General features: G+C 46.1%; 6 protein-coding genes across 6 annotated transcripts; 2 read left to right on the forward strand and 4 right to left on the reverse strand.

Moving 5' to 3' along the window:
• Positions 1–4924: 4924 nt before the first annotated feature.
• SERLADRAFT_399992 (uncharacterized protein) lies at positions 4925–5221 on the reverse strand (the record flags this gene model as incomplete). Its single annotated transcript, XM_007322683.1, has 1 exon — positions 4925–5221. A coding segment is annotated over one exon (242 nt), but the record flags the coding sequence as incomplete, so codon positions are not given.
• A 1109-nt stretch (positions 5222–6330) lies between these two features.
• Positions 6331–6750, reverse strand: SERLADRAFT_373511 (uncharacterized protein; the record flags this gene model as incomplete). The annotated part of the gene is made up of 2 exons (XM_007322684.1): positions 6331–6375; positions 6406–6750. 2 exons carry the CDS (start codon positions 6748–6750, stop codon positions 6331–6333), a joined length of 390 nt encoding a protein of 129 aa, XP_007322746.1.
• A 1798-nt stretch (positions 6751–8548) lies between these two features.
• Positions 8549–10926, reverse strand: SERLADRAFT_417890 (uncharacterized protein; the record flags this gene model as incomplete). The annotated part of the gene is made up of 5 exons (XM_007322685.1): positions 8549–8690; positions 8741–9683; positions 9868–10307; positions 10356–10537; positions 10587–10926. 5 exons carry the CDS (start codon positions 10878–10880, stop codon positions 8549–8551), a joined length of 2001 nt encoding a protein of 666 aa, XP_007322747.1.
• Positions 10927–12073: 1147 nt separating this feature from the next.
• Positions 12074–12276, forward strand: SERLADRAFT_399994 (uncharacterized protein; the record flags this gene model as incomplete). Its single annotated transcript, XM_007322686.1, has 1 exon — positions 12074–12276. A coding segment is annotated over one exon (166 nt), but the record flags the coding sequence as incomplete, so codon positions are not given.
• A 534-nt stretch (positions 12277–12810) lies between these two features.
• On the forward strand, positions 12811–13238 carry SERLADRAFT_399996 (uncharacterized protein; the record flags this gene model as incomplete). Its single annotated transcript, XM_007322687.1, has 1 exon — positions 12811–13238. A coding segment is annotated over one exon (251 nt), but the record flags the coding sequence as incomplete, so codon positions are not given.
• A 403-nt stretch (positions 13239–13641) lies between these two features.
• SERLADRAFT_442128 (uncharacterized protein) lies at positions 13642–14122 on the reverse strand (the record flags this gene model as incomplete). The annotated part of the gene is made up of 3 exons (XM_007322688.1): positions 13642–13777; positions 13838–14048; positions 14113–14122. 3 exons carry the CDS (start codon positions 14120–14122, stop codon positions 13642–13644), a joined length of 357 nt encoding a protein of 118 aa, XP_007322750.1.
• Positions 14123–15436: the final 1314 nt, after the last annotated feature.

The following is a 15436-nucleotide window of genomic DNA, read 5'->3' on the forward strand; positions in this document are numbered from 1 at the left end:
TAAATTAGACAGTGATGGCAATGAAATGGTTGGTATTTAGCTTGAAGGAAACCACCCCTCGCGGTGGGCTCCAATTGTCGATGATGAGAACTGTTGTTAGAAAACCACACACAAAAACAAACTAACAAACAATCCTCCCAGATTCCACGGAACTTGTTTATGGGCTTTGCCTCCTAGAACAGTGGGTGCTCTGGTTATTCGTGGGGTGGTATGTATGAAGGTCCTTCAAAGTAAAACCCAGAGAGGTATGGGTGTGGGTTTTGAGGAGGAGGGATAGTTGAATTTATAGAAGATGGGGGCTTAGTGACGAGTATAGATGAGCACTACCTTGCTAATTGTAGCACAAAGTAGGTTTGAGAATGATAAAGATGACGAGGTGACGAGGTTCCCAGTGATATCAGGCTCCTGACGCACAAACTGTAGTGCTCAGAAGGACTCTAATCAAAAGGGATGACAGTGACTTTCAAAAATGACAAGTGACGATGACAGCAGATAGCAGTGGTAGCAGTGGGAAGTATTGTGACCACACTGGATCACAAGTAGCAGAGTAGTGAACTTGAGATTTAGAGAAGAAGTCTGGAATCGAGTACTTTGTTGTTTTTACAAGGTAAAATACAGGGGTTTATATAGTGAAAAGAAAGGCAGGCTATGCACAGTATAGCTGCGCAAAAAGAATGAGAAAGAACATGAAGGAAGGAATGTACGCTGACGAATCCTGCGTAGTTGCTACAGGATAAGATCATCAAAATAAGGGAAAGAAAGGGATAGAACAATGAATGCTGTGAGTAATGTCACAGGTTTGTACAGCCATAAAGTAAAGTCCAATAGCAAAAAGAGAGCAAGAAAATCATGATGTCATGGGAAGATGCAGTAAAAAAAAGGGCAAGGAAAAACACTATCAGTATCAACACAGTTTCTTTATTGTCAGTCAGGCATTCTAAAAAAATATGTGTCCATAAAAATGATTCAAAAATCAAAAATAATCGCACTGTAAATGAATGTTCTGCTGAAAAAAAGAAACTGGAGCCACCGGTCCACCACCTAGTCCAAATCCAACAGTTCCATCGCTTTACCAATGGACTGGTTGTGTTGGACCACCTGATCAAACGAGGGAGGGAGAGGAGTAGTTCCAATTTGGAACAAGTGAGTCCCAGGCAGCGTGTGGTAGGTGTAGCTGTAGCGAAGACGATGGACAAAAGATAAGTGTACCCAAGTGAATGGGACAGCAATGAACATGGGCGACGCAAGGGGATGAACCTTCTCCAGCTCAAAAACTACCCACCCACGCTCCAACCAGGCAAGATGAGTGACCGATGTTTTGATGGCAGATCGACGTCATGAAGATGGACCTGTTGCCCTATTTGGACCGGCCGCCGGGGCTTTGCTGATATTAGCAGTGGCACGTGGTAGTCAACGGATCGGTGACGGAAGCGGATAGGAAGTGGTGACATCAGAAATGGTGGGGGTGCAAATAATATGAGGAGGAGGAGGGTGGAGGTGACAAACAAGTGGATTAGAATGGGGATCCAGAAACGACCATCGGGTGAGAATAAAAAGGAGAGGAAGGGGCCCATGGTGGGGCTAGGCAAAGGAAGGGGAGTAAGGGAAACGACAAAAGCGAGGGCGCAATGCAATGTGTAGCCAGTGGCGACGCGAAAATTTGCCGAAATGCCAAAACACGGAAAGTACCGCATGGAAAAGCAAAGGTGAGCGTGACTGGATTGCCTAATAGAGGTGGTGCTGATCAGCCACAAGTTCGAAACAGGCAATATTAATTACTATTCCACGTGGCACTGTGCCTGTGTGGCGCAAAGGCGAGTCTTTTCGAATATTTGCTTCGTTATTGACACCTGTCCATGCTACCAATCAATTTTGGTGCATGACATCGGGTAAGTCTGTAATGAAATCTACCGAGAGATACTTCATCGGTTCAGTGGTCTTTGGTGTTTGATTCGGGATCAACGGTACCATGGTCGGATGTGTGTTTACTTTGGCTTGCTGGCAAGTTGCGCATCCTTTCACGTATTCCTCTACCTGTTTCATCATTCCTGACCACCAATAGGACTTTTTTACCAGTTGATAGGTTTTTAGTCTTCCTGGGTGTCCTGCGGTTAGCGAGTCGTGGTGATTTTTGATGATCGTCCTCTGTTCTTCTGCAGTGTCAATCAGTAGTTTGTTCTGATAGAAGAACTGTCCTTCTGTTTTGTGCCAATCTTCCTTTTTCGTTCTTCCAGGGTAGTTGTCGTTGGTGAGTATTGCTTGCTCTATTGTGTCTTTTATTGTTCGCGTGGCATACAGAAACGCCGACGCTGGTATCATTGGGGTGTCGTTGTCGTCGTCCGTGTTATCGATGTACAAGTCGGGTCATCTCGAGAGTGCGTCAGGTACCACCATGTGGGTTCCAGGTACGTGCTCTAATGTGTAATTGTATTGTGACAGTTCCAGCTGCCACCTTCGTTGTCGTGGTGTGAGATTCCTGGCCTCCTGCCAGTACGTCAGGTTCTTGTGATCCGTTAGAATTTGGATCATGTGTGGGCTTCCTAAAAGCAGGTGTTTCCACTCCTTCAGAGCTCTCATTACCGCTAAAAGTTCCTTGTCGTAGATCTGGTAGTTTTTCTCTGCGGGGGATAGGGTTTTCGAGAAAAATGCGCACGGGTGCCATTGTCCTTGATCGTCTGGTTGCATTAATACAGCTCCAGTGGCGTGTTTGCTCGCGTCAGCTGCTATCTTTGACGGTTTCGAGGAATTGGGGATTCGGGTTACAGGGGATTCGAGGAATTTTTGTTTCAATAGTTTGAAAGTGTCGTCTTCGATTTTCGTCCAGTTCCACTTTTTGTCTTTTTCTAGCAAGGCGTTTAGGGGTCTGGCTAGGTCGGAGTAATGGCCGATAAACTTCCTGTAGAAGTTTCCGTAACCCAAGAACTTCTGTACGCCTTTGGTGTCTTTCGGGGTTGGCCAATCGCATATTCCTGCGAGTTTGGCTGGGTCCATGGATACCTGGTTGTGGGAAACAATCATTCCCAAGTACTCAATGGTTTCCGCTTCAAAGGTGCATTTTTCGAGTTTCAGGAATAAGTCGTTTTCTCGTAGCCTTTGTAGAACCTGTTTTGTCCTGATGCGGAGTCTTTCGACATTGGTGTCAAAGATGAGGATGTCGTCCATGTATATGATCATCCAGCCTTCATCAACATAGTCTTTGAATTTGTCGTTCATCAGCCTTTGGAATGTCGCTGGGGAATTGCACATGCCGAAAAACATGACCGTTGGTTCGAATACTCCCTTGCTGGTTTTGAAGGCAGCTTTCCATTTGTCTCCTTCTTTTATCCTTACGTTGTTGTATCCCCAACGTAGATCCAGTTTCGTAAAGACGGTGGCTCTTTTCAATTTTTCGATGAGGTCGGGTATCAGGGGTAGTGGATATGGGTCTTTTACGGTATATGCGTTTAGTTTTCTGTAATCTTGGCATGGTCGGAGTGATCCATCCTTTTTGCCAATGAAGAAGAAGGGGGACACCTGTGGCGACTTGCTTGGCCTGATGTATCCCTTTCTGTAGTTGTCCGTCAAGAATTCCGTTAACGCTTCATCTTCCTTTGGCGCCAGTGGGTACAGTTTGCAATCTGTTGGTACAAATTCCGGTTTCATGTTGATTACATGATCATATTCCCGTTGCTTGGGGAGTCTTTCCGATTTCTTCTTGTCAAAGACGTCTGAATAGCCCTTATATTCATCTGGGAGGATATATTCTTTTTTTCTTTCTCCGTGTATTTGTGTGTGTTCCATCGCCGAGTTGACTTTTAACCGAATTGTGGTTCGAGGATAGGGTGTGTGGTCGGATATGTATCTGTGAATGGTTTCGTATTCGTCTTCGTCTACTGTGGTTGTCCTGATTTTTGTTTCCGTGGTAGTCTGGTTTGTCCTGAGTGAGCGTTTATCCGAGTACGGTAATTCTTTGTCTTTCCAGTTAATGACCGGGTTGACTTTTCGTAACCAGGGGAAGCCTAGCAATACGTCTTCTCCGTCTAGTCCGGTCAATAGGAACTTCGTAAACCTGTTTTGTCCTCCTGCGTCTATTCTTTGATAGGTGCAATGCGTAATTTTTCCGTTTTTGTTTGTGGTTCCGTCAACGTTTTTACACATTATAGGGGTTGGGAGTTTTTGGAGGGGGAGTCGGTGTTTAATGGCGAATTTTGTGTCTATGAAGTCGTCTGTAGCTCCTGAATCTATCAGGGCTTTGGTTCCGATGGTTTTCTGTTTTAACAAGTAATGAATTTGTAAAAAGTTGGCATTAATTGTTGCTATTGTTACAGTTGCCATTTTCGACGGTACTAACATCGGGGTAGTCCGTCGTTTCAAAAACCCTCGTCTTCTAATTCTTTCATCGCCTCAGCTCTTTGATCTTCTCCCAACTCCCTCCACATCCTCATGATGTTTTGGACCCTGTCTTCTTCTACCACTGTCTTGGTGTCATCTTCAGTTTTGGTTTGACGTACTTTTCTTTCGGGAGTTTTTCCTTTGTTCCTACAATTCCTCCCAATGTGTCCTTTTTCGTTGCATATGAAGCACCTTCCTTCCTTCCTCCTGGTTTTTTCTTCGTCTTTGGTCAGCCTCTTCACACTGGTGGATGGTCCACCTTTGCAATTTTTGTTGTACTGTCTTTCTTTGTTTCTGGCCCCCCATGTCCCTTCCGAGATGGCGTTGGCACTGGTCCAGTTGGCATCTAGGTTGGCCACCGTGTTCATCCAGTCTTCAATGGTGACCAGTTTCTTTCCGGTGAGTGTTCCGCGGAGGAGGGGGGGTCGGATTGCCTTTTGATAAACCATGATCATGGCTTCGTTGTTGATGCCGCTTTTCCCAGCATCTAGCATAAACCTCGAGTTGAATGCCACTGCATTTTCTCCTTGTTCCATTCTCATTTTCATCAAGGCGGCCGAGGCCGTTCCTTTGACATTTGCTGTCCTGAAACTGGCTGTGAACGTTTTCATAAAATCTGCCCATGTGGGGTAGGCGTTCTTGTCTTTGTATTTGGTCATCTTGGCTTTGCTCCATGAGGCGGCGGTTCCGTCCTTCATGTAGCTGAGAGCCACGTGCACCTTTTTCTTGTCAGAGGTATAAATGGTGTCATTGATGTCAAAGTGTAAGTCAGTGGAAGATATCCATCTTTGGGCCTTGTCTGGGGTCCCGTCAAAGTCGTCAATTTTCCCAATCATAGTGGGTTTGGGTGCTGTAGCGTTTGACATGGTGTAGGTAGGTGGGGTAGGAGATGGGTTGGGTGCAGTAGGGAGTATCTGTGGTGTGGGAAGGGGTGTTGGTTCACCTTCCGCTGCGTATTTTTCGAAGTCGTAGATGTTTTCTGTGGTCACTGGAGGATTGTGCTGTGTTCTGGGGATTAGTTGTGGGTGACTTTTCGCGTAGAACTGTAGCCAACGTGTTCTGGCTTCGTAGAATGTGTCTGCCTGTTCTCTGGTGTGGAGTCGGGTGACGTCTGGTTGAGGGAAGGGGGGTGGTGCTGTTATCCTTCCTTGTCTGGACGATGTCGGGGGTGTTGCTGTCTGTGTCTGTAAATTGTCTGAGCTTCTCCCTGCCCTCTGAGATCTGGTTCTCGGTTGTTGCGACATATTGTTGGCTTTTTCTTCCCAAACCTAAATAGGTGGGACTTCTGGTAGGAATACGATTCTTTTGTTACGCACAAAGTGCTTAACAAAGTCTGAGGGTTCGTCGGGTTTGTTCAAAGAGACTTATCCAAAGACAAGTTTGAGGATGTAGTTCTGAATAAAGGGATTCCAACGGTTGTTGGTCTTCTTCCGTATGGAAGTCTGATCTTAGGAGTCTAGCTTTGTAAGCGTAAACTGCGTAGAATCGTATTAGAGAATACTACTACTGTTACAAGCGTATTTATAGAGAAGTAAGTCGGCAATAGGAGTTACGTCCTATCTAGGGTAGGTCCGTCCGTTGAGGACTGAGTACTATACAAAGTAAGAGAAGTGCGAGAAGAGCGGAAGTATATGTGAAGGACGTGAGTCATCGGTCCGATGGTATAACCAATGAGTAAAGAGAAATGAGTAGTCCGTAATAAAGGTAGACAATTGTAACACCATTGAGATAGGCCATAGCTGGGCCATCTGCTGTGACAAGTGCTAGGAACAGTTTTGACGTGAATAGAATTTTTTTGAGGCGTCCCAGATACGTAGTCCTTCACATTGGATGGCAGAGAGATGATGTAGGCCTGGAAATATAAAGGAATCAATATTTTTTGGCTTGTTTGGTCCTGGTATGATCCCCCCCGGTAAAACACGTTTTTCTTGTATTGTTTATCTGGCAAAAGGTCAAAGACTACCCAGATATAAATCCAACAGTTGGAGGCCTTTTTTCATATAGCTGAACATCATCCATTGAGAATATTAGTACTGTATCACCAGCTTGTATCCAACCATCTGCGACGGCATTGAGGTAGTTGCTTCCAGTGAAGAAGTTGTCATAGGAACTGAGGACTCCATCATTGAGACTGAGTTCTTTATTTAGTTCTTGAGTTTGTATCTCCCAGTATCTCATATTAGTTGCATTGTCTGAGTCTTGCCAAATAGCTTGTATTTGAGGGCCTATTGGCATTGTATGGAACTGCTGACAAAAAACCTTTTTCTTCCCCTTAGATTGCATGAGCATTGCTTCGTTGTATTGTGGTTGAAGACATATTGGGCATTTGTCCAATGTAGCAAAGGGTCCAGTATATGCTATGCATGTATTGACACACATATCATGCACCAGCGACTCAACACCGCTCAACTCAGCCATACGGCACTTGATTTGATAGTGTGACTGGATCCTATCTATGTTCTCAGGGTGCAATTGGTGGTAGGCATCATGTACTTGGTGCCTGTTTGGACGCATTGGTAGTTGCTAGAAAAAGATCAAGTGCAAATCGCTCAAATGGACTTTTGAGGTGACATGTTTCTTGCGGGGGGTTTTGCAGTCAATTGAGAGCCTCGGGATCAAGTTTCATATGGGGGTCTTCAAGATGAGCCTCTTTTAAGGCGTTAACAAATGCCATGGCAGTCTTGATGTTGTCTAGCTTCGTGGTTCAAGCCAGGGTCTACAGGTCGACATCATCAAGTCCAAATGTTATGGGATCTTCGTATAGGTCACCTTGGCTTTCATGTTGATAAGGTTGACTGTTGTAATTTGTGCACTCAGTCTGGTGCACGAGATCGCACGCAAGTCTGTTGATTGAGTCAATGTTGATACTCTCAACTCTAAATTGTGGGAAATGTTCAGGATTGTATTAGATTAGATATAAATATGCTCATTTGTGAGAATTCTATGTAATTCAGTACAAATTGTTAGTCTTGTCCGAACTAAGGGTGGCGCGCGGGAGCCCCCCATTCGGCACCAATAAAGCTTACAAGGCGAGTCTGAGAATGGTCAGCAGGTACCACAAAATCGGCATGAAACGGCCACATTTACGAGAAACACAGGTCCACTAAAATTTGAGTACATCCTTACATGGCCCCTATGAAATATCAGCAAGGGCAGTCTACTACTTATTCTTTATAAATTGTATGCCTTTCAAAGGCTAAACCAGTGAAGTACTGTAGCATGATAATGATAATAAGGAAGCAATATACAGAAGACCCAAAACTGTGCTAAGAAATAAACTAAACTCGAAAAAAAGCTAGATACCATTCATATTGTCAAAACCCTTATTCCTCGATAAATATATATGTGGCTCTTGCCTGGATAATGACTTTCAAAAGGCAAGTCTGAGGAAAGTGTCGTACCTCTCCCCCAGTATTACAGCCAAACAATCCCACGCTGATAACAAATTAATAATATAATTACTCAAATATAGTAATATCTAAGTGCGTGTGAGATTGATCAACAAAATATATCAACTCAAGGTGTCTGCGCATGGTGGGCATGTGCGGTAATACATTGCGCTTGTTGTTGTCTTCTCCCACGTTGTCGGCAAAGTTCCCCTCGTCAAGTTGAATCGACGCTCACGCTCAAGGCAATGACTGGCAAGCCAAAACAAAAACGCCCCCTCCCGCTTCAAGCTCTCCCCCCATTGATGGTGATTAAATTGCGCCTGGTAGAGGATACCGTCTGCAAAATCCCGCAGTAATTTTGCACGAGTCACCATTGTTTCACCTACAGACCAATTCTCCATCCCTCCAACGTCAATAATTCCTTCATCATCTGACTCCTTGTCATCTTGGATGTCTGAATCCCCTTGTCCAGCAGCCATGTTTTTCAGCAAAACGGTGTCATCACTATTTAAATGGCCAGTTGGAGTGTCCAGCAAAATAAGTGCTGGATGCTTCCAGAACAGCATTGTTCAATTACGCTTGACCTCAAGGAAGAACAAGGGGGGGACAGGATGGACATCTTGAACAAGATGCTTGCAGAGGAGAAATTGGCTGGTACTGAAATGTGGGCAGGTACACACCCAGGTGAGTGTGTTCGGTCTGTATTTATTGTTCAACGGCATAGTAATTGGGGTCGTTGCCACCCGTTTCCAGTCCCACTTGAATGCCTTGCGCCATGATGCAAGTTCTCAATATGGGCCTTTGTTATCCATCAAACGGTCTAGCTTGCGATAATAGGTAGGCGCCAGCTTCATGACAAGGACCCATGCCAGAAGGTCAACGCACGTTTTGTGAAAATGGTGAAGAATGTCATGTTTGATACAACACCAACTATTGAATGTAAGTTACTAATGTCCCTCGTTATGTGTAAACTGACTTACTGGCTCTCTAGAATCATTGTGGCCTTGAGCACTGGAATCTCATCATGATATGATTGTGCCCACAATTCCCATTGCTCTAGCCTGTACCAGTTCTCACAGAGGTATGTGCAGGCTCCATGTAGATCATTCACAATGCAAAATTGATACATTTGCTTGACTGCCCAGTCACAAATCCCTCGGCGGCTTGGGTGCGAGTATCCAGGGATGAGAGGATGGGCACAGAAATACCTTTCCATCATATCAATGATCTTCTCCCGATGATTTTTGGGACAGAATGTGCGTTTTTCCTTCGTTGCCTTGTGCTCGATTGATTCCAACTGGTCTACAGTTTCCTCTTTAGGCCGCTTTGGCAACCTGATCATCAATTTCCTGTGGCCAGTGGTCTTGTCACCGTCACACTGACAGTTGGTTTCAATGGGTGGTGTGCTATTTGTTGTCAGTGGTGACACCATCAATGGCAGCCTAGGTATATGGAGGGGAATGGTATTTGGGGTAGGGCAAGGAGCTTCGTTGACTTGCGACACATCTGGGGCACCACCTTCATACTTGGTCATGTCTGCTTTTCTGGGGGGAACAAATGTTGTGTTGATGAAGGCAAATTCTGCATGCGCACGTTGGGGATTATATGGAGTTGTTGCCAGCTTATTTTTAGCCAGGCACTCCTGCATTGCTTGTCGTAGGTGCCACCAGCATAGTTGAATCTTTGCGTCCCAGATCTCCCGGAGCATGCCAATTTTAGCCATGTCCTTATTGACGTGCGTGAAGATGGGTACAACACCATATGTGTCACGTAGACACTTTACCCATGCTGTCAAGGCTACCTTCCGCTTGCCAATGTCTAGGGCACTTGCTGTGGATAGTACGCAGTATGACAGGGGAAACCCTGCATTGTCATATTCTCCAAGAACACTATAGAGTTTGAGATTCTTGGAGTTTGTATTATCTGTTAGTCAAGGTCAGTCTTGACATCATATGCAATGGCAGTGATTTCTTACACGTTGCGTTGATTCAAATCTCGACAACTTTTCCTTTTAGCCGCTGCGCAATTTTCTTCATGCCCCAACACAGCTGTTCAACACCATCCGCTACTTTGATATCAAATAAATCTACGTCATCCTTGAGCTCACTGAGAAGGATATACACAGAGGTAAGTTGGACAGGGTCCTTCTTCCAAAGGACCTCGCCCATTTCCGTCCATGCCCTATGGACTTGTTTTCCTGTTATGTGAGGATACAGGGCTTGTACCTTGGGCGTCATTGAAACTGGAGTGCTCCACTCAATATTGTTGCGTATGATCTGGATTGCCTTAGGCGGAATGGTGACATCATAATAAGGTTTGTGCCTCTGCTCATGCTTGAGTCGGATAGTCACAACACGAGTTCCAGAAGTGCGTTTCATGCATAACACATTGAGCTGGCTACCACAGTCAAACCTCTGCATGCCAACATGATCACAGTGTTTAACATCAGGCTTTGTGCTTGGCTTGGCTTTTTTCTTCCTCCCGTCATCCTGACAGCACCACAGACGAGTTTTGTGGCCATTTTGAGTCTTTGTATGATCCTTCACCCTAGCCACAGATGTCAGTGATATAACAGGAGGACAGACAGCTCCTCACGTGAATTGGTACCCAGTGGTCTTCCATATGTCGCTAATGGTCATCTCAACTCTTTTTTTATCATTGACAAATGGATCTTCTGCAAGCTGGTAGCTGCCGAAGAAGCTCACACTCTCTCTGCTCTTGAAGTCTTCTTGGAGTGCGCAAAATAATGTGTTACTGTTTTCATAGACTTTTATGGCCTGCTAACATGGCTTAGTTAGCTCCTTACTTGGTGAGTTGTAGATCTACAGTTCCAGGGCCATCCTCGTCTGAACTGTCATGCCTTTCAGGTATTGGAGGTATGACCTCAGGGGTCCCTTCTCCAGTAAGTCTACCCACCTCGTCTGTAGTCTCCTGGTGCGGAGCAGGTGCCTGACGTGGAGGTGGATCTGTGTGTTCGTCACCTCTCCTTTTTGTTTGGTGTGCAGTGACAGCCATTCTTGCTTTTTCTCTACAGGAGGAACACATCTTGTATGGCAGGCCATTTCTACCAATGTCTTGCTCGGGAACTATGTTCTTGCATGATTTTTGTGAGCATTCCATTAGGAAAGTATAGAGGTAGCAGGCGATGTAGAGTTGGAACTTGAAAACACATAGAAATTATTGCCAAGTACAGTAAATTACACGAAATTTAGAAGTCACGTGGATTTCACGTGACTTTGTTTGGCTGTAATACTGGGGGAGACGAGGGCCAGCTGTCTGAGGATGCTCTTGCAGTTTGAGTTAGCGCTTGCTGGGTTTCAAGTTGCTGAGTTTATGTTGAGTTTCTGCTGATCTCGGGTTTAAGTTTCAAGAAGTCGTGTTATTGACACCGAATGGGGGGGTACGCCACTCTTAGTTCGGATCAGACCTTACTGATATCGACTGTCATATCAGTAATTTGGTCTGACTGGGGAGACTAACAAATTGTGTCGTTTCCGACTGGGACTGAAGACTACTATCGATCTGAATTCAGCCGTAACCAAACAGGTGAACCATGCCCATCATGAAGCTCAAGCTCAGCTGCTACTTTCCGGTGGAGCCACCGTTTTTCACGCAAATCATTTTTGAGGGCAATGACACAGTCGATTTGCTGTTGCGGGAGTTCCACAAGCGGCTCAAGGAGGTTGACTACGATGTCCCACTGAGAGACCTTGTGCTGTACAAGGTGTGTCTGCCACCTAGTCTACGATGCCAAATGACTGACCCTGGATAGGCGGATGTCAAGATAAAGCCCGAGGTGGATCTGACAGACCGTGTCATTCAGTGGCTTCGCATCCAACCAGAGGCAGCCGAGCTCAGTGTTCTACATGATATTGGAGACGTGTTCACCGAAGCCCTGCCAAATGGTACTCTTCATATCATTGTTGCCAATGCCGAGAGTGCGTTTTTTCATGTGTTTCCATACCCCTCCCTAGCCCCCTCACCCCGTTTCAGTCAAGGAGCTACTTGACTTTGTTGACGATCCTCAAGCGCGGTCTCGGATACAGATTAAGAAAAGTACGAGTCCACCCACTTGTCACTTGTTCAATCCTCATTATTTTTGCAGAGCTCGGCAAGCAGTTCGCCAAACTATCATCCAGCCCCTCCCCATCTGCAGTTGTAAGGAGCGCTGATGCATTGGCAAAGTTCCTCAATGCCGATGGCCATCCTGTGTGCCTCGATCAAGTCCCAGCCGCCATGTTCAGCCCGCCACTTGCGCACCTACAACGGGCCCTCGCCGAGCTTGGCGATCTCGAGGTGACCGAACATGATGTCAGCCACGCGTCTAGCTTCCTCAGCAGTACAATCATGTCTTATCACAATGAGGACAGTCGCCGGAACGCCATTCGGCAGCACGTCGACCACTTAATGGGGGAGCCTGGTCAGTGGGAGGAAAGGCTTGACCGGGTGGGGAACATCCAGCCTGATGCGAGTTGGTGGCAAGGTGAGTTCCCTGTCACAATCCTGGAGCTGAAAAATGCCCCTGGTATTGGCGGAGATCCTTTTGTTCAAAGTCTTGCCGACTACAGCAAGATTGTGTCGGACCCCCAGGTGCGGCAGCACGCATCCACGTTCGTATCTCCGTTGACGTGTCCTTTCTAGCTTGCGCACTTTCAAGGATCCTGCAATTTCCCTGTCTTGCTTCTCGGTCTCTCGGGAAATCGGATCGAGATTGGTGTGGCTGTCTGTGTTGGCTCTATCTACGCATCCAGGCTAGTCGCCTTCAATATCACCCCCGGATTTCACTTGTCCGAGAACATCATCCATGCGGCTCGAATCTTCAGGTGCCTTTCATCGTGTCGAGCGGCACTGGCAGCGCACTACCGCGCAGTTCAGGGCAACCACGTAACTATTGCGGCAATCTACCCTGACCCAACCTCAGTATCAGGCAATGCATTGCCGTGCCTGACCTACCACGGTGTCCTCTTGCGAACCGGCGAGCACATTTCGACCAGCTTGCCAGACCTGGGAGTTGGGACCACCGCGCTGTACCGGGCTACCCTTGGTGACGCTGCCACCCCTGATGGTGCTACCGAGGTCGTCGTCAAGTTTGCGAGTCGGTACGGTAAAGCAGCCCACCGCCTCTTATCCGATGCCAAACTGGCCCCAAAGCTCCACTGGTGCGAGCCAATCATCGGGGGCCTTTTTATGGTCGTCATGGACCATCTCGAAGACGGTGCATCAATCTGGCGACTGCGAAACAGTTCAAGGCCCAAACCTGTTCCCGAAGCTGTCTTGAGGGATGTTAAAAGGGCACTAAAGCTCTTGCACGAGAATAGGTTTGTGTTCGGAGACCTGCGTGACACGAATGTTGTTTCTTCCAAGGAGCAAGGGTTTCTCGTTGATTTCGATTGGGCTGGGAAGGAAGGAGAGGACAGATACCCAGCCGCGCTCAATGAAAATAATAAGTGGCATGCCGAGGTTCGTGCGCACGCCGTTATGAGCAAGGCGCATGATGATTATCAGTTCGAGCAGTTGGAGGCTCAGCTGAAGTAGTTTGTTATATCCTTTCAAGACCTTTTGTACCATAGCTCCCAAAATCGCATTACATTTGTCACCCACTCATTTTCACCGGACTTTCACAGAATATGCAGTTGGGAGGGATAACATGACTTCTAGTTCTCGCACAGGTTTGATATTACAAGTGCAATGGAATAGGCTGCTAAAAGCTTGAACGAGCTGTAAGACTTCTCATTTTAATCTGACGTAGTTACTTGCAGATAATCCAAGAGTATAGTGATGCATTGAATCATCTTTATATTCTTGTGGTGCACGTGTAGTAGTACCTAACAATAATTAATAGTATTGAGTAGAGAGGATACTGACAATGAAAAATGGCCATCTATGCTTCCGACTTTTCTTTTTCTTCCTCCGTAGGATCGTGGATAATCCTCATAGAATCCCACCATTGTGGTCCATACAAATAGTACAACACTCCAAAAGTCGCGCCGCTCAAATGCGCATAATGATCAAACATCCTGTACCAGAGCCAGAGATCAGCAAAACAAAATCAAAGCAGTAGCAATACAATCTCTTACTTCCAACCACGCAATATACCAATAGCGTCCAAGGCTATAATAGCACCCACACCTGACTGGATAGGAATTGCAAAGAACGGGAGGAATATGAGGCTGATACTAGCATCAGGGAATGCCAGTGCGCTGAGTGTGACAGCTGCGTAAATGGCGCCTGAAGCCCCTAAAGATGGGAGAATCTCCTTTGCCGTCGCACCAGCAGCGGATTTGGCAACTGTTCCAGCCGCCAGAGTGCCACTAGGTTTTGAGAGTTGCGATACTAGGCACGGGAATAATACCTTCACTCATGTAAAACAAAAACACTTGAAATTCTCTAAAGCTATGGGACTATGGTTGCACTCAAGTGGGAGTGACAAATCCGGACAAATCTGTATCACAGCACAATGGGATCCGCACCCATGTACAGTGATTCTGGACCTTCTGGGCATGCAACCAATCAGTATGCTTTCCAAGTATGCCTTGGTAGCTTAGTTGGTAAAGCACCAGACCATGAAAGCTGGAGTCCGTCCCAGGTTCAAGCCCTGGCCAATGCATGTTTTCTCATACTATAAACAAATGTCATAATTTGTCAATCCGGTCTCTGCTAAAGCAGCCATGGTTTTTAATGGAGCATCACCACCACTCCATGGAGTTACCTATCATTCTCCTAGGAGTCATTATACTGTAGCGAGTAGCACCTCCGACTATAAGTAGTAGGGGGTTTAGTATAGAAATACCTCAGTCGTTTCTATAGCCTCTCAGGCAGTGGCTGGGTTTCACTTAGTTTTATTAGGTTATGAGCCCTGGTGCGCAAAAGCTACACAGGAAATAATTCTTTTTTGAAACAGCAACCTCGGAACCATGATCACAGCACACGATACATCCGCATGTCCAGTTCTCACTGGACCCAACACTTTTCAGATATGGAAACTCTGGATCATCTCAAAGCTACGTCAGGAAAATGTTCTCTGGGTTGTTACTGGAGAGGAGCTTAAGCCCTCACCAGGAAAACCTACCTCCTTGGAGGATCCTGAGATCACCTGAACACTTAAGGATGAGAAGGCACATGGAATCATCCAGGACCACATCTCTGATGCCCTCCTAATGAGGACTGGAGACCTCACCAGCTCCAAGGAGTTATTTGATAAACTTGTCTCACTCCATCAAACATCCAACATTGCCTCGGCCTTCTATTCATTCCAGCAACTCACCAAATTGTCCTGGGATGGGACATCACCTATCCAGAACCACATTGCGAAAATCCGGACAATTGATTCACACCTCTCTGGAATGAAACTAGGAGTTGATACCAAACTCATGGCTTTCGCTCTTCTCCAATCTCTCCCATGCACTCCTGAATGGCAAATATATTTCAGTCATCAGTAATCAACACGATTGAAGAAAATAAACTTACCTTTGATGCAGTTGAGATCTGGATCACTGCAGAAGTTGCACGACAGTCAGGGAAGGCCCCTGGAGGTTCCGAATCATACTCAAATCCGAGAAAAAGTGGTGTGACTTTCACAAAGCTAAATCACACAACACCTTGGAGTGTCAAACACTTCAGTCAGCTAGAAAAGGTCAAAGGAAGAAGGGAAAGGAAAGACACAAGAATAAGGAAAA

This window comes from Serpula lacrymans (assembly GCF_000218685.1).
Source record: "Serpula lacrymans var. lacrymans S7.9 unplaced genomic scaffold SERLAscaffold_13, whole genome shotgun sequence".
NCBI lineage: Eukaryota > Fungi > Basidiomycota > Agaricomycetes > Boletales > Serpulaceae > Serpula > Serpula lacrymans.